At 44.4% G+C, this 25152-nt stretch overlaps 3 protein-coding genes across 3 annotated transcripts; 2 read left to right on the top strand and 1 right to left on the bottom strand.

Annotated features, from left to right (window-relative positions):
• Positions 1 to 18: 18 nt before the first annotated feature.
• Positions 19 to 20190, top strand: LOC145697765 (uncharacterized). The gene is made up of 13 exons (XM_081775013.1): positions 19 to 74; positions 119 to 1863; positions 16534 to 17235; positions 17293 to 17859; positions 17904 to 18235; positions 18275 to 18459; positions 18502 to 18653; positions 18697 to 18982; positions 19021 to 19141; positions 19184 to 19269; positions 19315 to 19397; positions 19438 to 19668; positions 19710 to 20190. Exons 1-13 carry the CDS (start codon positions 23 to 25, stop codon positions 20013 to 20015), a joined length of 4848 nt encoding a protein of 1615 aa, XP_081631139.1. The 5' UTR covers positions 19 to 22; the 3' UTR covers positions 20016 to 20190.
• Positions 20191 to 20243: 53 nt separating this feature from the next.
• LOC145698383 (uncharacterized) lies at positions 20244 to 22301 on the top strand. The gene is made up of 8 exons (XM_081775619.1): positions 20244 to 20606; positions 20656 to 20826; positions 20872 to 21094; positions 21141 to 21450; positions 21492 to 21641; positions 21684 to 21806; positions 21851 to 21907; positions 21952 to 22301. Exons 1-8 carry the CDS (start codon positions 20300 to 20302, stop codon positions 22204 to 22206), a joined length of 1596 nt encoding a protein of 531 aa, XP_081631745.1. The 5' UTR covers positions 20244 to 20299; the 3' UTR covers positions 22207 to 22301.
• A 726-nt stretch (positions 22302 to 23027) lies between these two features.
• LOC145700809 (uncharacterized) lies at positions 23028 to 24020 on the bottom strand. The gene is made up of 6 exons (XM_081778170.1): positions 23964 to 24020; positions 23775 to 23856; positions 23652 to 23733; positions 23569 to 23590; positions 23346 to 23442; positions 23028 to 23303 (listed from the first exon to the last, which is right to left on the bottom strand). The coding sequence occupies exons 1-6, from the start codon at positions 24015 to 24017 to the stop codon at positions 23113 to 23115; spliced, it is 528 nt and encodes a 175-aa protein (XP_081634296.1). The 5' UTR covers positions 24018 to 24020; the 3' UTR covers positions 23028 to 23112.
• Positions 24021 to 25152: the final 1132 nt, after the last annotated feature.

Here is a 25152-nt window from a genome sequence, read left to right as displayed (position 1 = left end):
CTCTCAATTTTTAGATGAAAGGATGAGTGGCCCAACAGAGCAGATTCTCGTAACTGCTGTTCATCTCACTTCTGGTAAGCGACTTGTTGTATTTTCCTGGTCTTAGTGTTGAATTTAGATGGGTTTCTCCAGGTCTGGGGGAATTCTGCGCTGAAGGAGCGCTCAGAATACTCCATTCCTTCCAATAGAGAAGCAATACTTGAAGGAACATCGCCTTCTTTGAACGCCATCTCTCCGGACAAAATCTACCTCTCACTTGACCCCGAAGATGGCTACTGGTACCGCTGCCGCGTTCTGGAGCTCGTCGACCGGACCCACATGAACTACGCTCGCCTTCTCTTCATCGACACTGGCGGCCAAACGACCAAGTCCTACGCGGATCTAATCGTCACGGACGACGAAAACCTCCTCGGCGCCGCAAAATGCTTCCAGCTCAAGGGAATCAAGCCTCCTCAGTCGAACGAGCTCTGGTGCGAAATCGCAATGGACGCGCTTGGCACACTGTTGCACCACACTGTCTTAATTGAAGACATCACTGTTCGGCGAAGCGAAGGGCCGAGAAATATCGACCTTTATGTAGGCGAATGTCAGGATGTCTTGCGAACACTGTTCACGTATAAAGTCGCGAAATACGCCCCAACAAACGGAGAAAGAAAGCCAGAAAATGTCCGCATCTGGCACATTGAATCGCCCCTCAGCTTCTGGGTCGTTCCGGTTTCTTCGGAGGGCGACGCGAGGCTGCTAGAATACATCATCAACCACGAGCACTATACTTCGAAAATCAAGCCATTGCACAAGAAATCAATCCGCCGCGGTGTCCTCTGTCTCGTTTACAGTAAACATATCAGCCCATATTATCAGTTCGACAAACAATCCTTTGCCAACCGCGACGATGATCGGATACTCGCCCGCGGGCACATTCTTTACGTCGAGAAACAAGTTGACGAAGGCTGCGTAGTTGTTCAACTGGTCGATTATGGACGACGAGAGCGAATTCCCTTCACTCAAATTTACGAAATCACTCAAATCAGCGACATTGTCAAGGTTCATCCTCCGATGGTGAAGAAATACGCTCTGCAAGGGTTGAAATCTCGAGTTCGATGCGCAAAAATGGCTTGCCCCTTTGCCCAGAAAATTGTGAAGCAAGCAAAGGCTGACTTTTACGATTTCGCTCACTACGCAGTTGAAGGTGACGAAGTAGCAGAAAGGCGAATCTTCGAATCTGTGCCATCTACTAAAGATCCTACTCGAACAGACCTGTTTTTTGACGGGAACAACTTGTGTGAGGAATTGATCTCCGAGTATATGTGGAATGTACATGACTGTGGATATTCTACCGCTTCGAGTGACGAGTCAGAAAAGATGGAAACAGTTCAAGTCTCGCCTGGGGTCCTTTACGATGTAAAGATTGAAAACGTCGACGAATATAGCGAAAATGGAAATGGTGTTTACGCGATTCTAACTGAATTCGAAGAACAACTTTCTTCCCTGAATGAAAAACTAACCCAGGCAAATTTGGAGGCCATGAGAGACGAAGACATAACTGCTGGTCGAGCGTGTGTGGCACTTTGGGAGAAAGACCAGAGAAAGTACGCGTATCGAGCGGAAATTCTAGGCGTCTACAGCGAAAGAACAGTCGTTCATCTTCTAGATAGCGGAACAAGAATTATTATTTCGAGACTCGATCCCAGCGAAAATCTCTTTTACTTGCCCCCAGAATTCAAACAACTGCCAAAACAAGCGATTCGCTGCACCTTGCTTCGCAAAATGAGCGGTGACTACAGAAGTCATGATGGTGGAATTACGAGAGAGTTAATGGAGATTCAACAGGATGAGCGTGTTGTGGGCATGGAAGTTCTCAAGGTAGGAAATAGCTAGAACAGAGTCAAAATGTTCTCTTCGGTGAAATGGCGATCGCATTTGGGGCACCTAGCATTGATTTCGAATTGTTTCTTTGAACGGTTCAATTTTTGATTAAAAATTTTACTTGTGAAAATTTTCAACCGCCTTTATGCAAGAGCTTCCAAATCGATGACCGCACACAGTAATGCATGAATGCCAATGATCGCTGTGATTGAATTTTTCAAAGCAGATATCGCAATCGTTTGTAGTTTCGTCATCTTCGTCGTCGGTTAACTTGGAAAGCACTGGTTGCGTCTTTCGACGAATATTTTTGATCTCCTCTTTGGTAGTCTCCTTTTCAGTCTTTAGAGCGGCAATTTTGATTCTTGACCGGGCAATCATTGATAACATTGAATCACAAAAATTTTGCGTTGCTTCTATATTTTTTAACGTCAAAATGTGAACGCTTGTTTTTTCTTGCAGCTTTTCTTCAGAAACGAAAGAATTTGCTTGGTGCTTCTTAAAAGTTTCTTCCATATTTTTGTAGGCTTCAAGAGAAGTAATCATTGAATCATGAATTTCATTGAGAGCAAGGGTATTCTCATCGCATCTTTTTGAGTTCAATTTCAGTTTTTCAATTTTCGCAACAAGATCGTCGACTTTTAATGGTTACATGGATTTAGAGTGCATTAAACTTTAAATATTATTGTAACCGAAACTGGATCTGTCTTTATTTCCTGGACACTATCTTCCTCGACAGCAGATCTTTCTTTAACTACGTCAATCACGGTTCTGTTCTGTTTACATTTATTGGGCCCCCTTTCGGGCATTATCCTGGACAATCAATGATCGCCAGAGGCACAGGAGCAAAAGGAAAAGACCTAATCCTTTGCCCTATAAGCGCAGGAAGGCTGAGTACAGTGAGTAATAGAAGGTACAGTGGGGAGCAGCAGGGAATATAATTACAGTAAATATTAATGACAGAGTCTTTAGGAGGTATTACTGCCGTCTTCATCCTGGACCACCGAAGTGAAGTACGAATCGCCACACCAGGAGACTTGAAGACCGCTTCACCACCATGACCGTCACATTCCCGCTGTCACTGCACCATTCCTCAGCCTTCTTGACACTTGAAAAATAATAATAAAGGATAAAAACAAAGTATAAAATAATCATCCATAGTGCGGAGAAAAAGATAAACTCCTGAATAGCCATTAGGGAGACAGAGAGATTTGCAAGGAAAAATTAGCAACATGTTGAATCTTGGTTGTTATTTGGGCCTTTCTAGAGCAGTTTGTTGTTGGATAGTTGATCACACCTGAGAAGTGAAGGAGTTTCTAGGCTTCCATCCAGGAGGGCCAAGTTAATTTCAGGTCCTAGTGACAGAGTGTCTCTAGAACAATTGTTATTGTGGGGGGAAAATTCCTTAGAGGGTCAGTTCATCTTTAACACAGATCAGGAGAGGGTTAGTTGACAAAGAGTAAGTTATTACTAGGTAGTGATCTTAGGAGTATTTGAGATTCTATGAGAATTTAAATTTACACCATTATTGACAAGTTTTGTGATGAGGGAGATCTGTGACCATTCTCAGAGCTAGCAGATCCAGGACATGTCAGGCATCGGCAAACCGCAGTATTCTCGTTATACCTCAGGATATCGATCGCTGGTGAAAAGCAAGGACTATTTGCAGGAGATAACTGAGCAAGTTTCTTCGCTGGACCATGAAAATTACCAGGATTTGTGTCCTGTGCAGGATCCAACAGTGTCCGACGCGGTCAAGGCACAGCAGTGGAAGGCTCATTCCCTCCAGATGTGTGTTCTCTTGGAGGATCAGGCTTCGTAAGTAGATGTTCCATTTATACATAGTAGACAACAATTTTACATTGAATACGATTTTTAATTCCTTACATAGTGCACTCAGCAGTCGACCTCCAAGCCCAGAGAATCCACCATATCTTGATACCGACGAGGAATTTAAGATGGTGGAGCCCCTTGTAGATGAGCCAAACTATCAAAGCAAAGTGCTCAAGAAGAGCTTTGGTCCATCCGCTCAGCATATCTTCTTCAAGAACGCCGAGTCACGGAGGAACCGGGAAAATAATTGGATCCGCGTGGGAATTCCCTCGTCATGGTATCGATTTTATCGTCTGGCCGAGTCATCCGGCATTGAGGCTGACATCTCCCTGAGACATTCATTGAATGGGAGAAGCCGCTGGATAATGGATTTATTCAAGGTATTAGAGTTAGTTACTTGGTCAGGGATAACACTTTTTGTAGACCGAGTGGAAGGCCAGGGATCGAAAGTACTTGCAGCTTTGTATCGATTCCGTGTTGGAGTCACTGAATCCGGGTTCTTCAAAGTTCAGAGGAGACCTCTTGGTCATTCATGGTGGAAATCACGCCGAGGATGGAGAGGCTTATGTCGGCTTTCTAGGAGCAATTGGACCGTCCAACAGAGAACACAACGCTGGTGAGCGATTCTTCCGCTGCCAAGATGTACTACTGAAACTCAGTCGATTTGGCTTCGCATTTCCTAAGTTCCGCGATCGGGAGGGCATCAGAGCTGGATTAGGGTGTACCAGGGAAGATCTTCCGTATTCAAAGAATCTACTGACTCCAGAGGATCTCTCGATTTCCTGCCAGAGATTGACGATCTTACCGAAGAATGAGCGGAAAACTTTCATCCTGGAGTTTATCCGTGGAGGGAGATGCATAGGAACGTGTGTGTTCATTGGAACTGAGCGAGAGCTCAAACTCAAAGTTGGCGAGTATGCTCTAACTTCAGAAACTCATGGTCTTAAAACCGCTGGAAACGTTTACAAGAGGGTACCTGGTCGCTCATCTGAGTATTTTCCAACTGCAGCATCATTACGACAGCACAAGGAGTCTACTCAATCACAGTCAACCAACCGAGAAAATCTTAACGCCCGGAAGATGCTCATTGCACAGAAGGTCGAGAAGCTCCGTTTGGCCCACGAATCCATGGTTGACGAGGTACAGAATGTACCAGAAACACAGCGCAAGATTCTGAGATCGTTCCTGGAGTGCCGCGTTGCAGGGGATCTCGAGCGTCGAATCACTGCTATGAAGGATTACGTTTGGGATATGCGAGATCAGATGGCACGTCTTCGCGCTGTATCTGAGCAGGCCCAACAGCTCGGGGTCCCCAGCGCCGAGCAGAGCAATGCTGAACAAGATCTTGCCTATACTTTGTCACAAATGAAGACTCGTCTTCTACGCAAAAGAACACAGGAGGGGGAAGATTTCAGCGCACTCATCAAGGAGATGTGGGATCTCGGTTTTGTATTCCTGAGAAATCCTTTGAGTATCATGTGGTCAGTGATGGCAAAGAATAATGAGCGCGTATTTGGATGTAACGATTGCGCTGGCTCTTTCAAAATATTGGATCGTCAATGTCAGTGCTTACGAAGATACTTAGAAGTACGGGAACAAGTTCGCAATTCTCACGAGCCAAATCCATGGGACTTCCACGTTTACGAGAGCCAAGATGAGAAGGGGCGCCCAATAACAGAGTTTCGCCATTGCCCAGTTGTGCAGTTTACAGAGATCTACAATGGCTGTCTTCAGTGTCGCAGTAGACCCCGTTGCCAAGAAGGTAGCGAGGAGGGCAGCTCATACAACTCATCTACCGACAGGGGTGACCATTTGGGCATTGAGCATTTGGGCAAATCGGGCAATTTTCGGGCAAAAACGCTTTTGGGCGGGTATTTGGTCGGCTCAATTCCTGAAAATAGGCTGGGCAACATGGGATACGTCGGGCATTTGGGCATTTTCTGGGCAGTTGGGCACCATTGGGCAGCTGGGCAAATGCCCACCGGGGAAAATCACGAACGTGGGCGTTTTCCTGCCCGCTTATTGGTCGTTAAGCTCGCAAAGAAAAAAAAGATATAAGGAGAAGGTTCTGCAAGGGTGTGTGAAGTGGACCTCAATGGTTAGCTGTCTACCTTTGACCTCCTGATCCTTTTATGAAAATATCCACCCCGTTAACTCGACTTTTTTGCGGAGATGGTTCTGCAAGGGTCTGTGAAGTGCACCTTGAAGGTTAGCTGTCTACGGTAGACTCTACCCTTGACCTCCAGATCCTTTTTATCCCTTATTTTTGAACCCCTTGTTCGAGACGGTTATGCAAGAGTGTGTGAAGTGGACCTTTATGGTTAGCTGTCTATTCTTGACAACCGGACTGAACTTTTACATAATTATTTTTTCGACCCCTTTTAAATATTTTTCAAACCTTTCAAGAGCCTTTTTTTGCTTAAAATTCGTTCAATCACTTCAACTGAAACAAATTATTAAAAGAAAAGTAAAAAAGTAAAGTTTTAAGAAGCCTGAAATGCCGGGAAAATTTTTGCCCGAAAAATTGCCCAATCGCCCGATTGGGCATTCTGGGCACATTGGACTGGTCGGGCATTTGGTGGGCCCGGGTCTTGATTTTTGGTATTGGGCGGGCAATTGGTTGGCCCGACGATAATTTTTTGCCCAAATGGTCACCCCTGTCTACCGATACCATCTCCGATCAGGGTGACTTCGAGGGATTTGCTTCCGACTACCTTTTTGGATCAGAGCGATCCATCTGCCCCTGCATTGATACTTTGGTTTACCTGGGCGAAAATCTAGGAAGTCATGTTCTACCCTGTTTGACCTGTATGCAGAGTGGTCCATGTAACTGCCCCGTGGTCGGCGACTTGAACGAGTTGCCTCCAGATCACCCTGTTCACCTACTCATTGATACATCAACTCTCAAGCCTGGGGAGACTCTGCAGGAGGCTGACGCCAAGAATTATTTCGATGCCATGTCACTTCAGGGTCAGCCCGATTTCCAAGCTACACGTTTACTCCAGGATTTTGAACGTCGAAGCGCCTATGTCACCGTCGAACCCGGGAAACCTGCAACCCTTACTGGGCCGGCCATGTATGTTCACCACGACATTTCTGACGAGGAAGTGTCACTCTTGCGGCGCGAGACTCTCCCAAGACAATCCGAGAATCTTACCCAGGCTGAGGTAGCCGCATGGGACAACATGGATCCCCCATCCGCAGAGAGCATCCAGGAGGAAACAGTTCCACCATTCCCCAAGAAGCAGACCCGTGAGATAGTCACAGAAGTGGCAATTCCGGAGGAGGAAGAGAACCCAGAGGAGGACGGTGTGGATCTTGTTAATTTCCGAGAGGGTCCATACTATGCAACAAGCGTTCTTCCAACAGAAGAGCTCCTAGACAACGAAGACTTCATCGATGTGATGAACGAACAGCCTGAGAACTTTTCTCGGCTCGCCAGAGAGAGGGTTGAGCTTCATCGTAATCTGGACGACGAGCACACTACTAAGGGCTTTACTGTCCTCCCAGATTATGTATTGCCCTTTGATGGTCATGCCGATGGTTCATATCCTGAGAATGGAGTTCCTCAGCATCGGAGTACAAGCGAGGAGCAGTTATCTACAACCACCTTTGCTATCTATACGACTCCAATGCGGGCGGACGACATCAATCCAGGGGATTTCCAGCGCATCAAGGAGAGATACATTCGACAGCATCATGGTACATTTTACACCCCAGAGGGAACTCTGCAGGCTATAATCCGCGATGTTTGCCAGCCCGTGGCTCCATGGCATGATCACAGCAAGGGTTATCCAGAGATGAGTGAAGAAGAGCGCACTAAGTTGACTGGGAAAGACATTGACAGACTATGCAATGATGTCCCTTGCCAGGATAGCGACGGTGATTTTTTCAATGGGTCAATCTGCGCTTTGAAGATCTATCCCATGATTTCATTTGAGCCCACCGATGTTCCTGAGTATTCCAATCGTCCTTGGTTGCGTAAGATAGCCCATGCCGACTCCCATGGTCAGAACATTGAGGACTTCACTTTGTCCATAGTTGGGACTCTGTCCACTATGGCCCGATTCTGGAATGAAAACTTGGATGGTGAAAAGCGCCGAGTTTACGATGCATTTTGCCCTGGGAGATGTTGCATGGATTTTGCAATGTCAATTGGAGCTGAACGACCTAATTCTTATTGGTCTATGAAGATGTCCGGTCGCATGGGAATTCTTTTCCTTTGTGGAGCAGTCGAGCGAAAAGGACTCCGAGCAGCTGAATCTATGGGTCTGACTTTGGAGAAATACAAACAACGTCGCGAGCAAGAGAAGCAGTCGATGACAGAGACAGTGTTAGTCCCGGATACTAGCATTGGAGCCCCTCCTGGTTCCATGACCTTACCTCAGGAGTCTAATCCGGGCCACGATTATGATTGGCACCCAGTTTACAACTCAGATGGAAAGTTACTTCGCTGGGAAAAGTAAGAATAGCAGTTCCTTGGACAAATTTTAATAGTAATTTTAGAACAATCTGGCCTGGCTTCAGCTACGAGTTCGTCGAAGAGCGGGGGGAGCGTGGTCTAGGGGACTTGGCTCGCTTGACATGCGGAACAACAATGCGTAGAGAAGAGGTCGGTTTAGTCAGTGGAAGTCTAAGTTAATACTATTTAGCTCATGTGTATGCAAGGAATAGCAGGATTCATAGCTCAACATCAGAAACCACTGCGCGATCGATATTTGGCATATTGTGCTGAGAAGAGACACGGCGACATCCGCTCAGAGGCCTTTACTTCATTGAAGTACAGTGCAGGCTTGATCAACCCAGTTTGGCGTCGCAACATCTCCCTTGTTCAGCGAGTTGTGGGTCCTCGCTGGGAGCAGCAGATCGAACGTTTGCTCTTCGGGGTATACAACGATGAGAGATTATTCTGGCCTGAGGGAACAAAGGAGGGCCCCTTAGTTAAGCAGTTCCTCCGTAAGTTAAGAATATTCAATTCACGGAGCAAGCTAATTTTCAGAGCGCGATGCCCCCAGCAACGACCCGGTCCCTCCCTCAGAGTTGATTGGGCGTATAAACTCTGTGGGGCAGTTGGTGTTTATGCACGAGGAACCTACATTGGTCAATCCTTCCGCTGAGAACTCATCTCCAATCCTGGATTACGGCCACATGACTTCTACGGCCTACCGAGGCAAGCGAGGCGATGTTTCTTGGAAGCGGTACTCAACCCGCGAATTTGCTTGCAAAGAGTTCTTGTAATTGTGCATGGCAATGATATATGATTTATTTATTCTGTGGCATACTATTGAGTGCTTCTGCAATAAAGTAACATGCTGCATAGATATAAAAGTCAAAGTTGTCAACAGCTCTGATATCGCTGTTCTACCAAAAAAGAGTAGAGTTTAATAATTTATTCATCGCAGTGCAATTTACCTATCTGGGATGTTGGTTAAAGCAAAGTTTATCTAGGAGAGCAAGCACAACAGTAGCTTAGTAAGAAAGGGTCCCAAAGAGAGCAGAGGTAACAGCCCATGTTGAACGGAAAAGCTATTAGCCAGAATCCCTAGCTGGCAGTGAAATGGGTAATTCTTGGTGGATTAAGGGATCATAGATTTAAGTAAGAGTAAGCAGTTATTCTCCACAGATTTGACCATCTTCGATTTCTTCATCACTCTGGTGGTTGACAAGGCTGATGAGATTGGCAGAGTTTCTTTTAGTTGGGTTTTGCTTGGGTTGCACATCACCAAGTCCATCAGAGCTGCTTGTATTATTGAGCGAGCAGGTGTACTTGGATGTTTCAGCACTTTCTGCACTCAGAGTTGACAGGTTCACTCCTTGTTGATTCTCTGAAAGATTCCCCAGTCGTTCGTATTCCTTAGAATTTGTGAGCGCGCCTTCTTGTCGTGTCAAGGTAGCTGGAGTAGTGGCGTTACCCACTGGAGAGATGGACTTAGATGAGAAAGGCTCCACTTCATCCAGCGTGTTTCTTGGGCGCTTTCTCGGGGAAGGATCATAGGTGTGCGTTTGATCATTGGTCCTGCAGGGCTTCCATTCTGTGGTTAGGAAGTAGGCAGCATCTCTGGCTTGGACCAAGTTCCCAGTAACAGTTGAGATCAGAGTAGAGATTATTTCTGCATTGCGTACTTGGTGAGGAATAGCCTTGATCGTGGAGCCATACCAGGCTCTTTCCTGAGAAAAGAAGTCAAAGTCACCATGCATCCATGTAATGGTTCCAAGGACCTTGTCAACGAAGAGTTCCAGACTGTAGTTTGTTCGTCGCTTGATTTCAGCCTCCAGTTCCGTGATCACAGTGGTTGGGATGCCAAGATTGACCCTGAGGAAGTTGGTCCACGGGAAGGCCGGGAAGTCTTCATCTGTGATTTTCTTCCAGAGTATCATTTCCGGTTTCAGGAGTGCGTTGTCAGCAGACTCGACAATGCTAGAGACCATGCTACCGACAATTGCAACTTTGGTTTTGAACTGGGTGTTGATAGAGCTGGCACTTTTGTGGATAGCTTCGTCAATTTCACGAGCAGGGTCAATCTGGAGGTGTGTGGCTCTTTTCATAGCTAAGCCCAGTTCAATAGCACACTGAGTTGCCTGTGCTTTTTTGCTCAGGTCATTGCTGATAAGTGTGCAAAGCAGGTTCTTGGCTTTGGCTGCCACTTCCAGTGTGCTTCTAGCAGTCGACAACATCGCTAGATTAGCAGTGGAGAATATTTCAGGGTTGGGGATCTTGATGCTTCCACTGTACTTTGATGATTTGGCAACAAGTTTAAAGTCAGGGAACGTCAGAGAGGGAAGGACAGTGGGTTTTACTCCGAGCAAGGGAGCATGTGATTTAACGCCATGCCAAGGACCAAAGCAGAGTTTGAACTTCTCAGACACGTTCTTCCTTCGGAGCCTGCAAGTTCTGACAATCTCACTGAGTCCATCGGCATCCATCTCCTGTGGAGCCATTAAAGCATTGAGCCCAGCTACGTTGGTATTTACTAGCCCCACGTGAGATCTAAGATAGTTTTCCAATCTCTCAGGGTTAACTAGTGTTTGGAGCTCAGCAATGAAGTCATCAAAGGGTTTCCTGTCAAAGCTGAAGGTTTCCTCAGCAGCTCGATATAGCTTGCCATGAATCCCCGAAGGAATTAGACAGAGATGTTGATCGATTTCCAGTTGGGTGCTCAGACTTCCACAGCGGAGGGACCATTCGCTATGCAGATTAAGGGAACCTGCCGCTGGGTTGACAACAGCATATTGCGGGACCAGCTGAGGCGGGATGTTCGCACAGATGGCTTCCGCCCACCAGGACTTCACGTCAATTCTGTAGATCAATGCAGCTCTACTACGCATGGAGATCCGATGCAATCCCAGGTCACAGAGAGTGTCTTCGTCTTGACGCTGGAGATTCGTTAGGCTTCTTAACAGGTCATCGACATCATCCATGTAGATCCCGTACAGAACAGAGCGGAGAAAGGCCTTTGCTTCCGGCCGTTCAGCAGAGCTCGTCCAGGAAGTATAGCCATTCCAGGACATTCCAAGCAGTTCAAGTTCTAGGAAGAAAGTGATTATTCTCGGGCAGTCTATTTATTGGGCTTTAGCTATTGGCGCATTGCAAAAAGTACAAGCATCAGAGTTGTGATTTTCTAAGGACTGGGTTGGCAGTGCAACTTCACTGGTATTGTTGCAGGGAGTTTTCCAGTTTCAAGGTAGCAGGGAAGATCGAGGGGAGAGATTGAAACTGACTGGGTAGCCGATGTACAGAGAGCAGTACTATGGTGAATTTTCTGCTTCTGAGCAGATAAGAGAGTCTGAGAGAGTAGGGTAATTGATATTAACTGAGTTTTTCTAGTTCAAGGAGTTCTCTAGTACTTCTGAATTCATAGCTGAGGCAAGGGAGCCATGAAGGGAAAGAGTCATAGAGTTTAGAGTTGTTTGAGAAATAGTTAGCTGAGAGAGCAGGAGCAGGAGTAGACATTGTTTTAATGGTTTAGGCAATGAGGGAAAATTATCCAATTGGATTGGAGTCGCCTGCAGCAGTGTCAGAGATTAGCGGGGGTCATCATCATCTTCTTCAGAATCCTGGTATTGGTTTAGCTTCATTGGTGTCTTTCCCGCCGAGCAGGGGTTGATCTTGCGTTTCTTTGGAGGAGGCGTTTTGCCATTGTCGGATTCATCAGGGTCACTGTCCATGTTGGATGAACCAGGAATTAGTGAGAGTTCGGGAGGGTTGATGGATCTAGCGGATCCACGCCTTCTCTCCGCTAGAAGAGTTATTTCCTCAGTAACACTTGCCGCTATGCCTGAGGCTCCCGTGATTCTGAGAATTGCCCTTTCCAGCAGGTCATTGGTCGCCCATACTTCATTGGATTCCGTTAGTAACTGGAAGAGGGCTCCATTGATGTCGTGCTTCAGTATCTGTGCTTCACCAGGTTCCCACTTCTCCAGGGTTAGCTTCTTAGTGAACCATTCTTCAAAGCAGGGGTAGTGCTCCGTGCGAAGCTGAGCTTTGACTTGGTCAATGATAGCAGGGTTGGCTCCATAGACTTCCATGAGCACTTCTTCCCAGGTGGTTCTCGTGATGTTGTTTTGCGCTAGTGCAATGGCAAGTCTCTTGGGCTTCAGGAACATTGCATCATTTGATACACAGTTCTGCCTTGCGATTCTGAGTTCATTTGCCGGTCTTTTTAGCATTGACTCTGTTATTGTGTCCAGAGCTTTTCCAGTCGGGATGGCTCCACTGAGAGGTTCACCACAGTTTCGGATAAACCGGTTAAACACCAGGCATGCTTTAAGTTTTGCATGAATCAGTCCAGCTTTGATTTTAAGCAATCTGCCAACTGTATTCACATAGTCCTCACTGGCAATGAGTCCAAGTTCCAATACATGCCGATTTGAGGTGTAGTACGAGAGGAGAAGAGGAGAAAGAAGCATTGGGTTGGTAACCTTGGTCGTTAGTTTAGTCAGAGAGTTGGATTGTACGGCTACGTCAAGGATATCCTGGTTTGGGGCTACCAAGGGGGAGGGGTGGTGAAGAATATGAGGCAGTGTTAGTCCAGTTGGCACAGACCAGATTGGTGCACCAGCTGGTCTTTTGAAGGGTCCATCAAGCAGACATACGTTCGACTTGGTTATGGCTTGGACGATAGCTCTGAGGTCCGTGCAATTCAGGGGTTCAGGTTTGAACCATTCAGCAAGCAGTTCATCAGCCTCAAAAGGAATGGGGCCTGCATTGTATTTGGAGAACCAGGACTTAACCGCATCTCTTCCAGAGTTCTTGAGAATGCTCAGTATTATTGAGTTGCTATCATTGATTTCTTCTTCCATAGATTGTGTGGTAAGATTCTGATCATTGATTAGCTCCTCAGCAAGGTAGATTCCAGAAGGGATCAGCATCTTCCCCGGGTCATCCCCAGCATTTGCTCTCGGCGGTACTATGTCATCAAGCGCTCCCATAAGCACTGCTGTGGAACTGAGAAAATAAATTGTCTCGAACTGCTCTGTGACTATCGCTAACGAGTCAACCAGCGCCGGGGGAATGTCATCATTGATCGCTTCTTCTATCCAGTCTCCCACTTTGAGTTGGAAGATAATACCAGCCTTGGGGTGCGAAACATGGTAGTCAAGTCCCAGGGGACCCGCTGCTAGGCGGATTTTGCTAAGCTTTTCATTGATGGCAGCCAAGGCTGCATGAAGGTTTGGTTGGACAATGGTCGCTGCCGTGTTGGAAAGCCAGAATCCAAGCTTTGTGGCCTTGTTTGTGGCGGCTGGGCGATCCATGGCATTTGCATTCCATCCTTTGTAAATCTTCATACTCCGATTCCAGGCTTATCTAGGAAAAAAAGATTGTTAATCCAGGGATTGTCTATTCTGGTCTAAAAAACCCAGATCATATATTACTGGCAGGGAGAATCATTAAACTCATGTGTATACAGTGTCATTTAGATAGGGGTTAGGGAGAATTAGTTTTGACTAATTTCATGACGTTGCAGATTTCACAGACAAGCTCTGGCGGCCCTGCTGGGGTTACAAGAGCTGCAAAGATGTTGTTAAGAAGTGCTTGGCAGTTTGAGTAGAGCCCATTGCTAATAAGCAGATCCAACGTGTTCCTGTGTGCAATGATGTCATTGCAGAACTGTCCTCTTGACGAGATGTAGCCTTTGTTTCTATGCTCAGCCATCTTGACAAGTTCAGATTGCAAGGAGTCATCAAGCTCAGAGATCTTCTTGTAGTGAAGGACTTTGAGGGTGAGACAGCCAAGGAAGCTGCCAATTCTGCGCGGTATATGAAGCTTTTTATTGCCCCAGCTGTCCATGGAAAAACGACCACCCTTTGCCATGAGAGCATTCAGTTGGATTATCAGCTCGGATCCAAGTTTCAACTGAATTTCAGGAGCGAGAGACGGGCTAGGTGCTGGTTCGTAGATACATAGATTTTCACTTGCTCCAATGTTGAGCGGAAACCAGGTTTCATTGCCATGAAGGTCGTCCAGAGCGTTTTTCGCTTGAATATGTTTAACTAGCCAGAGCGCAGTGGGAAGGAGAGAGCATTCCTTTGGCAGAATCCAGGACCAAGGATCGTCATTCTTAGGCGTCTCGCTAAGCATTTTTCTGAATTGTTTCCAGTGCTCTTCTCCAAAGAGATTCAGGATTCCTTTCCCAAGCTCTTCAATTTCATCATGGTAATTGTTCCATCGCTCAGGCTCAAGGAGTTTACCAATCGAGCTTGGGATAATTTTGAAAGAGGCTTGGAGGGTCAACCAAGTTCCTGTTTTTTCCATGAGTTCATTGACAAAGTAGATGGATCTGCTGTCCACTTCAATTAGCAGTAGCCTATCAATGGTGTGAGGGTCTCTGAGGTTGTCCACTGCTTCAAGGATGGTTTCAGAGCATACCGCACCTAGGAAAACGTCAAAATTCTAATCAAAGATTGTTGGGGTTTGGCTGAGGAGCTGATCTGCATTGGTAATTTCTAGGAGTTTATTAATGACTAAGTCAGAGCTGAGGGCAGAGCCTTTCATAAGTATGAGTGCAAAATCCCCAAGGGCAGCGGAAATAGGACTTTGATGCTCAATCTCATCCCAGAGCACCTCCCTAATTGTTCCTAGAATTTTGTTCTCTTCCTTGCTTATTTGCTGTTCTTTGAATTCAAAGCCTCTTAGCCATTTAATTAATTCCGAGTCAGTTCTAAGTTCCGTCTGTGCTCTCACACTTAACGGGATCTTTTCCACATTAGATTTACAGTTTATGCAGGATGTTGAGGGCTCAGGGTGGGGGTGCATCTTTTTAAGTTCCCTAGAGAGGATATTATCAAAGTTTTTATCAAGGATTGAGTTTCTAACTATTTGGGGGAGCTGATTAAAATGTGGCTCCATGAACCAGGGCCAACACTTTTTTGCCTCAGCTGAGTTTCTGTTCCTGTGTTTAACTAGTTTGATTTCTATGAGATTTGTGCTAAGTAGTTTATCAAAGACTTTCTTAAGAACAGTTAGATCATAGTGAACATCTAGTAATGAGATATTTTCACCAAAGATCTCATTCATTTGTTTAATTTTTGTATTGAGTCTGGAGAACGTTAGGAAGTCTGGTATCTTACATAGCGGCCTACCAGAGTCCACATAGAAAAATTTAATAGCATTGAAGAGGAGATTTCTCTGTGCATTACTCCTCCTCCAAATTAGACATTTCCATATACTTTTCGCAAAAAGGGACAGTTTAATTTGGTACATCGACATGATTCCATACTTATCAAGGACATCCGCAATTTCATCCGATCTAATCTTGGCATAGTCTTCATTATTTTTACGATTGATCAGAGTCATCCACCAGGCCTTGCTTAGCGAATTGGTTAGACCCGTGTGAAATATGTTCTGGAATTTACAGAACTCATTCTTGTTCCATAGGGGGAGGAAGGCGAAATTATGTTGGATAGTACCAAGAAGGGAGCTTCTTAGTAGCTCTGCATTTTCCTTTTTTACAATAAACTGAGACAGGCCAAAGATCCTATTTACTATACCCCTACATTTACCGAGTAATATTTGGTTATTGTATTCAAAGTTCAAGGCTCCATCCCTAGACCCAAGGAATGAGCCCAGATATTTCATGTTCTTTGAGTATGGTATAAGGGTTCCATCTATGGTTATTTTGGGAAGGTCAGCCAGGGTTGCACCTTTGTATTGCTTACCAAAGAGACAGCATACAGTTTTCCGCGCAACTAATGACATTCCAAGCTTCGAGACCATCCCCACGATAACATCCAGTGCCATATTTGCTTTGAGAACCAATTCTTCATGGTTTCTTCCTGTGATGACAATAAGTTGATCGTCAGCGAAGATAGACATCTTTGTGCCCTCCGGAAGTTCACCTAGAACGTCCATTAGTTGGCTGACATAGAGTGAGAAGATCACAGGGGCAAGAATTCCCCCTTGGGGGATTCCATAGGGGAGGAGGGGATTGACTTGGGATGGGAAGCCTCTTTGTACCACTTTTACATTCCTACCAAGTGATTCACTTAGGAGCTGAAGCGCACTTCCCCTTGCAAATTTAGCAAGTAATCTAATAATAGAGCTGTGGGGAACAGTTCCAAATGCATTGCGACAATCTATAGCAGTCGCAAGAGCACAGTTCCCTAGATGCCAAAGCTCCATTAGTACTGGAGTCGGTTCTCTTGATTTTCAGCACGTATTTACTTTTTTTTAATATCGTACCAGCTTTTGCTTGAATATTTTCAGCTATAAAATTCATTTATTAGATGAAAGGTATCCTATAATGAGTGATTTTTTATATATATAGAGGGTTGAGAACAGCGCCTATTCACGGAGAAAATTATATCAGTCTCTGACGCAGTCCTTATCAAGTTTTGTAGCTCCCATGCTGCTCAAACCAGCCACACACGATCAACATCCTCAACAATGGGAATCCGATGATTGAGCTACCGACGAAAAAGACGATCGTCTGTCTTCGTCTTGGCGAGCAGCAAATTTGTCTGAAAGAAGTTTGCAGACAGACGGGATCCGTGTTGCTCAAAGGAATTCCACTATCGAAGCAAAACGAGTTCGAAGACATCCACGAGACGCTAAACACGAAATTAGGCGCGACAAACAACGTCATTCAAGAATTCTTCGTCGGCGACTATGTGGCTGCGAAGATGGGCAAACGCTGGTGTAGAGCTGTGGTGGAAGAAGTTTATCCATTTCGGGACTTGAACTACGAGTTCTCTTGCAAATACGAAGTCCGATACTTGGATCTTGGAAGTCGTGAAATTCTTCTTGACGAATTCGTGGCGGAACTGCCAAGAGAGGTGATGAACATACCGCCATTATTCGTCAGCGTGCAGATTCCGATTTGTGATCGATCATCAAATGTTGAAGCGTTGGTCGGAAAATACATAACGCTAAACATAATAGCGGTGAAACAATGTGCGCAGAATTTGATCTACGAAGGGACTTGCGATTTTGACAAGTATTGCGAGTATCAGATCTCGCCGGAGATTTTCAACAAGTACCAGGAAATTAAAACTCAAGAGAGGAACGTTGATGAGCTCAGCCGCAACGAGCAGATGTTGAAGGTAATTTTACATTCCTACTCTACTCTATATAATATAGACTATATTCAACGTTTTCAGGTAAAAATTGAAAATCATACCATCGATGACAAGTTCTTCCTCTACTTGGAAGATGAGGTCGAAGAGTTTCAACTCTTCAAGTCGCAGCTGTCCGAAGCTTGTGAGAATGCTCCTTCTGTGACGTCACTTTCCGGCAACGCACACAACTTCATCGTCGGCGCCAATATTCCATTCTTCGGCTGGGTTCGATGCCGCGTCGTTGAAAAAATCACGTCCCAGAACGCAGAAGTAGAACTTCTTGACCACTCAGATCAGCTGCGCAGAATCAATGTGGACCAAATGGTCAAACTTGAAGATCGCTTCGTCGAAATGAGAAAGCGCACGATTTCGTGCAAGCTTCTTAACCCTGATCTACGCGTGGAACGGCTCAGAGTTGTCGCTAGATTGAGCGAAGGCGAATTCACTGCCAAATTTATCGACGAAATTGAAGAAGGAGTTTTCTCAGTGGAGATTTATTCAGAAGGAAAGTTATTGAATGATACAATGAGAATGGAAATGGACTTTACCGGACGCAAATCTGTTTATGCGAGTGAGCCAATTTTAGTGGGAGCTCTTTTGGACGTTCAGGTTTGTGAAATCAACGATGAGAACCACTTTTATTCCTGCTTTAGGTCATTAGAGCTCAATGCGCACGAACCTTTGCAATTCGTAAAAAGACAAAGGAGCACTACCGTCTTCGCGATACTTTCCACGACGAGTTTGAAGCTTACAAAGCTCGTGCATTGGATATGCCTACATTGCGAGAATTCAATGTTGGTGACGCGGTCGCGACGATGACTCCTGACGGCTACATGAGAGGAGAAGTCGAGCGAGTTCTTGATGATGGCCATCAGATCCAAGTTCATTGCGTTGACACCGCCTTGTCACTTATTCAGGCGGAGCATCTAGTCCATCATCTGCCAAAGCCATTCGTGATCAAGTTCCCGGCTCAAGCTATTTATTGGTAAGAAAAGCAACAATATCGACCCTTCATAATATTCAGCTCAACCTATGGCTTCTACGACGAAGCCAAGGAAGATTTTGTCGACCACATCCTCAAGCAATTCGTCGTCAAGCACGGAACAAACAATCTTTCCGCAAAAGTCATCGCTACTGCCGTCATGAACGGAAAGAAAATCCTAATTGTCGACCTATTTTCCCTATCCGAGTCGCTCATCGGATCCTTCAGTAAGCTCAATAATCTTTGAAAGCTTATAATTTGTGTTGTAGGAAGCTTTGGAGCTGGTCACGAAGCGCCCATTTACCCGATGTTTGAAGATCCAATTTTCACCTTCACAAGTTGGATAGCGTCTGAGACTCTCAAAAAAGGAGAAGAAATCGTCGTCACAATGTGTAGTGTTTCCGAAGTCTACGGAGAGAAGGTAGAAAGCCATTATTTCTTGCATAGTAAACGGTTCAAATTAGGTGGTGAATATCATGTGTAACAACGATCGCAGCGCCCTCGATGACGCGCTCGCAAATTGCGTGGAAAATGCAGAGGAAGCTCCCGAGAATCCTCACCACATCGGTGTTGTTATCACGCGAAACGGTCCCTGTCGAGTGCAGACTGCCTCCAAGAAGGCTCTCTTTTGCGTGGACGATGGATTTAGTATCAAGTCTGGAGGGACGATGATTATTCCATCGGCTGAGTTGCTCAAGATTCCTGCACAATCTTCCGCTGTCACGCTTTGCGATACTGATCATTTTAACGGTAAAGAGTTCCCTCTTTACGGAGCTGACTTTTTTAAGAATATGAATGGGCGAAGCTTCGAAGATTTTGCACCGAGCGCAATAGAGTTATCGCCAAAGTAGAGGGTCAGAAAAACGGGCTTCCTGTTCTCAGAATCGATCTTAAGAAATATGGGTTCCAGTAAGCTTAGTTTTCTATTTTCTGTCTTAATTCCTGTTTTAGTTTGAAGCCAGTGTCCCAAGATACAGATCTGATTGGGATGCCGTTCTGGCATACTTGCCAGCCTCGAGCGGACCTTAAGAAAATTCGTAAGTATAAGTTGATGATAATCAACCCTACCCTTGAATTTTTAGTTCAACCGCACTGGTCAAGTGCTCCGAATGAAGCGATTGTTAACGACTGTATTTTGCTTTACGTCGACTCTCGGCAAGCCCAGGTTAGATGCGATTTTATGTAAAGCAATTAACTCTTTCTAGGTACACATTCGACACAAACATACAGAAGAAGTGTACCTCGCTCTTCAAGATCATATGGAAGAGACATATTTCGCTGCTCGAAATAACGACTACAAGCCTCCATCGATTGAAAAAGGAGACGTCGTAGCTGCCAAGTTGCATTCATCGCAGATATGGTACCGGGGCAGGATCCTCGAGAAGATGTCCCACGATGTCTTCAACGTAGCATACAAAGTCATGCTTCTCGATGCTGTAAGTCAGATAGCAGAGGGTCGAATTTATCATCTATTCAGGGCGGAATCGTCTACATTCCTGGCTGTTCGATAAAAGTCCTGCCAACAAATCTGCGCCGAACTCCGCAGCTGGCAATCACCTTCGACTTCGGTGATGATTTCACAATGTTCAACACTGCCCAAGTCGAGCAAATCAAGGCCATGTTTGCAGCCAAAGACTGCACAATAAAGATTCGCGATAATCTCTACACACTAGATGTCAGCTCATCGCTTTTCCAACTGCCGCTTTATGAGCTGTTGCTAGCACTTGACACCACCGAATACAACACTTCCAGAAGCTCTTTTAGCACTCTTTCTTCCGATTAAAATTGCCATTTACTTCACAACTGCCACTAAAGTTCAAATTATACCAAATTTTTGAATTGAAACAAAAAAAAAGTTCACGAGCGCATTTTCACTTCAGAGGGAGATCTTCACTCGCCTCCCAAAACCGTCAGTTCATTAATAAACTGCCTCGGCATTCTCTTACTGTTAGGGAATGACAGAAAACAAATTGTTCGTTGAATCAATTAGTAACAAAGATCGTTAAGAGCATGGCAATCGGATAAGCATTTTCGCTCTTTCGGACTCATTGACTTTTTCGTCCAACCATGAGCTCCGGCGGGCCCGGAGTCGCTCCCACCCCTCCGATTCTTATAAGCAGCAGTGAACCACAGGCAGCTTCTAGAACGTCTCCAGCACAGGAGAACAAAGAATCTCAAAACATTAGACACAAGATGAGGCCACCTGGATTTGCTACGCTGAAGAATGCGAGGATGGAGGAAAGGAACAGAATGTCGAAAAAAGAGAAGCGATTTGATCCTGCCCGGGCGCCTATCCCCACAAGAATGCCTGAATACTTCAATGTCAACTTAATACAGCACCAGTTGCCCCACCAGACCCAGAACTATCTGTTAAGTAAGTCAACATCTTCTTTCCATCAATTACTACCTTATCTTTCTTTCAGCTGGCGAAGAACTGATAGCAGCGTGTGCACACAACATGGAAGACCAAGTCTATTACTTAATCAAGGTGCGCATGAGTGATGTCAACTTCCGCTCGTTACCAACAGGGCAAACGCCGATTATGTTCTGTTCGAATCCGCGAATCGCTGAAATTCTTCTGAAAGAAGGAGCAGGTAAGCTTTTCAAGTCATCAACTTTTATTCTATCTTTGCGATTAGATCCAAACGCTCAAAATCGCATGGGGAATACAGCACTTCATTTCGCCGTGGCGGACAACAATCTAGACATGGCGGCGATGTTGCTAAAGTATGGAGCTCACCGACGACTCAAGAATGCCTCTTCTCAGGGGATAACGCCTTGCCAGATCAGCATCAATCAAGACGTGGCGAAAGAAATTCAAGCAGCGCGAGTTCCACCAATGGATACGATCATCTGGCCGCGGTAAGAATGGTTGTTTTTAATCTTTGATGTGTATTCCTGGTTTTAGCCAGTTTCCACGAAACGCACCGCTTGACAACATGCTCTGTATCGACTTTGAAATGATTGGCATCGCCAACCCGCAATGGGGACATCATGTGATGCTCGATTTTCCGATTGAAGTCGGTATTGTGGACTCGAACTTGAACACCGTATATCACCGTCGCTGCCGCCCAGACTTTCTTCCGCAAACCGGAAAGTTATCAGTCAAACATTTCAAGAAGCTATACTCGCCTCCGATTGACAGAACACTCGATCGACCAAGCATAGATTTGAGAACTTGGATCACTGGAATCAGGCCTGGCGATCTCGACTACCAGGTAGTCGATCTTTTCTAACTCATCTTCTATCGTTTTTTCAGCCACTCGCTTCACAAGTCCTTGCCGAAGTCCGTCAAATAATTCAAGGAAAATACCTAGTTGGTCACTCAATTGAACACGATCTTTGCGTTCTCCAGCATTTTGGCCCTCCAAGTCAAGGAATCCGCGACACTAGTCAATTTCTCCGATGGGTAAGAAATCAGCTTTGACATTTGAGCTAAATCCCATTTTAGAAAGGAAAGAAAATTTCATTAAAAAAGGCCGCGAAGACTTATTTGGACGCCGAGATTCAAGTTTCTAGCCACAGCGCGTTGGAAGATGCCAAGACAACGATGGAGCTCTATTTGCTTCTAAAGGTTTGCGAGAGTTCCGGAAAAGATAACTAACGAGGCCGTTTAAGGATGAATGGGAAAGTTCAGATGAGCCATTCCTTCTTCCAGCGAACCAAATTCGACAGGTAATCCTTCTCTCAATTATCCATCAAATTATACACTCGCCTAGGTCGTCAAAGACTCCGAAACAACTCCACAAAATGATAAAAAGCCCGAAGATAAGTCAACATGTCCGACAGATGAAAAACCAGCCAACAATGATGGCTCAAGCTCCAGTACCACAGAAGAAGCTCCGACAACAAGTCAAGAACCCAAACACGCGCAACCGACCCCAGAAAACAATCAAGATTCTTTTAACCAAAAACTTTCCGACCTTTCTCTGTCGCCACCGATTATTAAAAGCGGCGGAAATTCAACTGCTTGAGTATTATTACAGCTCGATTTTTAGTTCCACTTTCTCTTTCATTTCAAATATTTAAGACAACAGATATGATATTAAATATTATGTTAAAGCCATAATTTATGCCTTACTACTTGCTTCATCATCATTTTAAGTTTATTAATCGACAGCTTGGAAATTTGATAGTTTGGCTTGCTAGCCATGATCAAGATTTCTTAGCACTGCTCAAAGGTTTTTTTCTTGCGTCAATCAGCCGATCGTCGCGTTTTTTCCTTTGACGAAAAACAATTATTATATGTTATTTGAGTATTTTGTTCGTCCACGTTATACAAGTGGACACTTTTAGTTTCTCGATTTATCTTTCATTTTTCCTGCCTTTTCTTACAGCATAAATTTTTAGTTGATAATTCATTTTTTCCGTTTCCCTCTCTTTCTTAGAGTTTATTTAATTGCTTGATTCTATTCTCATACGTCGTATACTGCTCCTGATGTTCCCTTCTTTTTCTTATGAAAATAAACATTCAAAAAACTTAGAAAAAACTGCATAAATAAGCTCCTTAGGAATTATTGTGCGTATATTTACTATTCTCTCTTCTATGTCTCCAGTTTTGAAAGTTTCAAGCAAGGCAGATAATAATGCATTTTAAACGATTGGTCTGATGAGATCCTTCTTTCCAGCTGCACTTGGCGAAACGGCAAGATTCGTGAGACGGCTGATTTCAGAGTTCAGATCGTTGATATCATCAGGTTCAACCTGGCTATTTTTTCTATGAAAAGGGTTCACCATCGAATCCTTGCTTGAAACAAGAGTCGCTTTTTTGAAAAATTTATTTGCTGAACTCTCATCTTGAGGAAGATCGCTTCAGTTTTGTTCGGCTGTTGGTTCCAGAGCTTTTTTTATGTTCAAAAATCATCAGAACATGATTTGATCTATCCTTGGTTTTTGCAACATTTCCTTCTCGAGTGATTCGATTGCATGGAGAATTTTCGGCCTCCCGTGTTGCCATATTCTGCGAGTATTTCTTCGGCACTTGGTCGGTTACTTACGCCATCGTCAAAGCAAGTTCGGAGATAGTAACTACCGAGGATCGGCAAATAAAGCAGGCCGATGATAAATTGCACTAAAAAGCATAAAAACATAATTGAAAATTGATTGAATATACATTGCATATAGGAATAAGCATCATCGGGAACGCCGAGTTGAAAGAATTGATGGATCCAAAATAAAATGAATAGAATCGTCGCAGCTGTCAACGCCATCTGAGCACATTAATTTTTTACATTCCACAAATCAAAACTGACAACAAGTTCACACGAACGAAAACCGAGCCCGAATAATCGGCTCTTTTAACAACTGTAACTTGTTACAGTACTACTTGTTCCTACCATGAGGCAAAAGTCGAACTTTTAAGCTTTCAACTCTTCAACTCCTTACTCACTCATATTATCTTTATTGAAAGCTTTCCTTTGTAAAGCATTCTTGTGATCGTTTTTCCTTGCAGTTCTTCCCTAGTCCAACAGCAAATCCACAGACAGATTGAATCAATCCACCTCAAAATCGTCTAACAAGCAGTTGATTATCCCCTACTTACCGACTACAGCAAAGCAAATTGCTTCATTTCCATGAATCGTCGTCGCCATAAGCCACATAGTCGCAAGCATCATGAAGATCGACTAAAAGTTCAAGTATTAGTAAACTCGAAATTAAACACTCTGGTACTGTCGTGTCTTTTCGCGGTCAGAATGTTGGCATAACGCCAAAATTACGTGCAATCACTCACCACAAGGACAATTCCGCTGCCAGACTTTGTCTTGAATTTTATGCTGTCGTGCATCTTTTTCTCTTTCCTGATTGAAATGGTGTCTTGGAAAGATAATTGAAAAACATTCTGTGTCTAGAATCTGCGTAAAGACGGTCATATTTGTCAATTTCAAGTTCAACGCTAACTTAAAATTTAACGAAGCATTATTTTTCATCAATAATGTATTCAATGCCGACATCAAAATGTCATCATCACGCGAAAACGAAGGTTGTCGACCAGACTTACACTTTCAATGATTTTTGATTGAATTCAACAAAGAAGAGATGATAATTGGAGTCTTAGTTGCTTCGGATTGCTGCTGAATATTTGATGAAAAGTAGCGTAGGCCTGCCATATTTACAGAGATCCATACTTGTCGCGCGCAAAGGGATGTTACGGATCGATTTCACTCGCCTGAGGGCGCAACGACCCGCCCTCCGTCAGCAACAAACTATCCGCTTAGCTATCGTCTTAGTTGTAAAAACAAAATAAAAATAATAAATCTTTGTTATTACAAATTACACTGAAGAATCTCTTACCAAAATCTCGTTGTTGTTGTTGGTCCGAATTTGAAATCATAGAAGAGAATTTCCAAAGACAAGAAGAGGAAGAAAAATATGGAAAAAGAGAGTAAGATACTGAAGAAATTCAAATAGTGATGAAAGAAGTTATTGGTTCAAAATTTTTCATTTTCATAATTATTTATGATCATTCTTTGACTTTTTAAAAGGGCTTTTCTGGCCACTTTTAAACTGATTATTCCTTTAATCAATACCTGACACGCCTTTGAAATGCATAAATCTGAACCTTAAAAAGAAGATCATGAAAAATCTTCTCTTCTTCGTCCAACTCAACAACGTTTGGAGTTATCAAGTCGCTTATCAGAAGAGTAAAATTATAGCGGCGACGAAGATCTTTGCACCTGATGTTCGACTGGACAGAAACGCCTGCAAGATCCGGGGCTCGAACCAGAAGATCGAGCCGGAATCATTAGGTCTTTACCCTGTATTCAAGGCAAGTTCGATCATGATCATTTGATTCTATGAGACGTTCGATACCTATTGATTAATATTGGTCGAGAAAAATATAATTTTCACCAAAATTTCCAAACTTATTTTTTTGTTTTCTCAATACTCTAGATGTGTTCTAGAGGTCCTAAAACCCCCCT

Source organism: Oikopleura dioica, chromosome 1 (assembly GCF_907165135.1).
Source record: "Oikopleura dioica chromosome 1, OKI2018_I68_1.0, whole genome shotgun sequence".
NCBI classification, from domain to species: domain Eukaryota; kingdom Metazoa; phylum Chordata; class Appendicularia; order Copelata; family Oikopleuridae; genus Oikopleura; species Oikopleura dioica.
Note: the sequence above shows the minus strand (reverse complement) of the source record. Positions and strands in the feature narration are given on the sequence as shown.

Bases quoted from the DNA above. Each gene is read 5' to 3' on its own strand.
- LOC145697765 (XM_081775013.1), top strand. From the start codon at position 23: ATGAGTGGCCCAACAGAGCAGATTCTCGTAACTGCTGTTCATCTCACT. The intron at 18,236-18,274 runs GTAAGAAAAGCA...CATAATATTCAG, and splicing joins CCGGCTCAAGCTATTTATTG to CTCAACCTATGGCTTCTACG. The intron at 19,270-19,314 runs GTAAGTATAAGT...TTGAATTTTTAG, and splicing joins AGCGGACCTTAAGAAAATTC to TTCAACCGCACTGGTCAAGT.
- LOC145698383 (XM_081775619.1), top strand. From the start codon at position 20,300: ATGAGCTCCGGCGGGCCCGGAGTCGCTCCCACCCCTCCGATTCTTATA. The intron at 20,607-20,655 runs GTAAGTCAACAT...TCTTTCTTTCAG, and splicing joins GACCCAGAACTATCTGTTAA to CTGGCGAAGAACTGATAGCA. The intron at 21,095-21,140 runs GTAAGAATGGTT...TCCTGGTTTTAG, and splicing joins GATACGATCATCTGGCCGCG to CCAGTTTCCACGAAACGCAC.
- LOC145700809 (XM_081778170.1), bottom strand. From the start codon at position 24,017: ATGCACGACAGCATAAAATTCAAGACAAAGTCTGGCAGCGGAATTGTC. The intron at 23,591-23,651 runs AAAGGAAAGCTT...GTTGAAAGCTTA, and splicing joins CGATCACAAGAATGCTTTAC to AAAGTTCGACTTTTGCCTCA. The intron at 23,443-23,568 runs GTAGGAACAAGT...TAATGTGCTCAG, and splicing joins AGTTCGACTTTTGCCTCATG to ATGGCGTTGACAGCTGCGAC.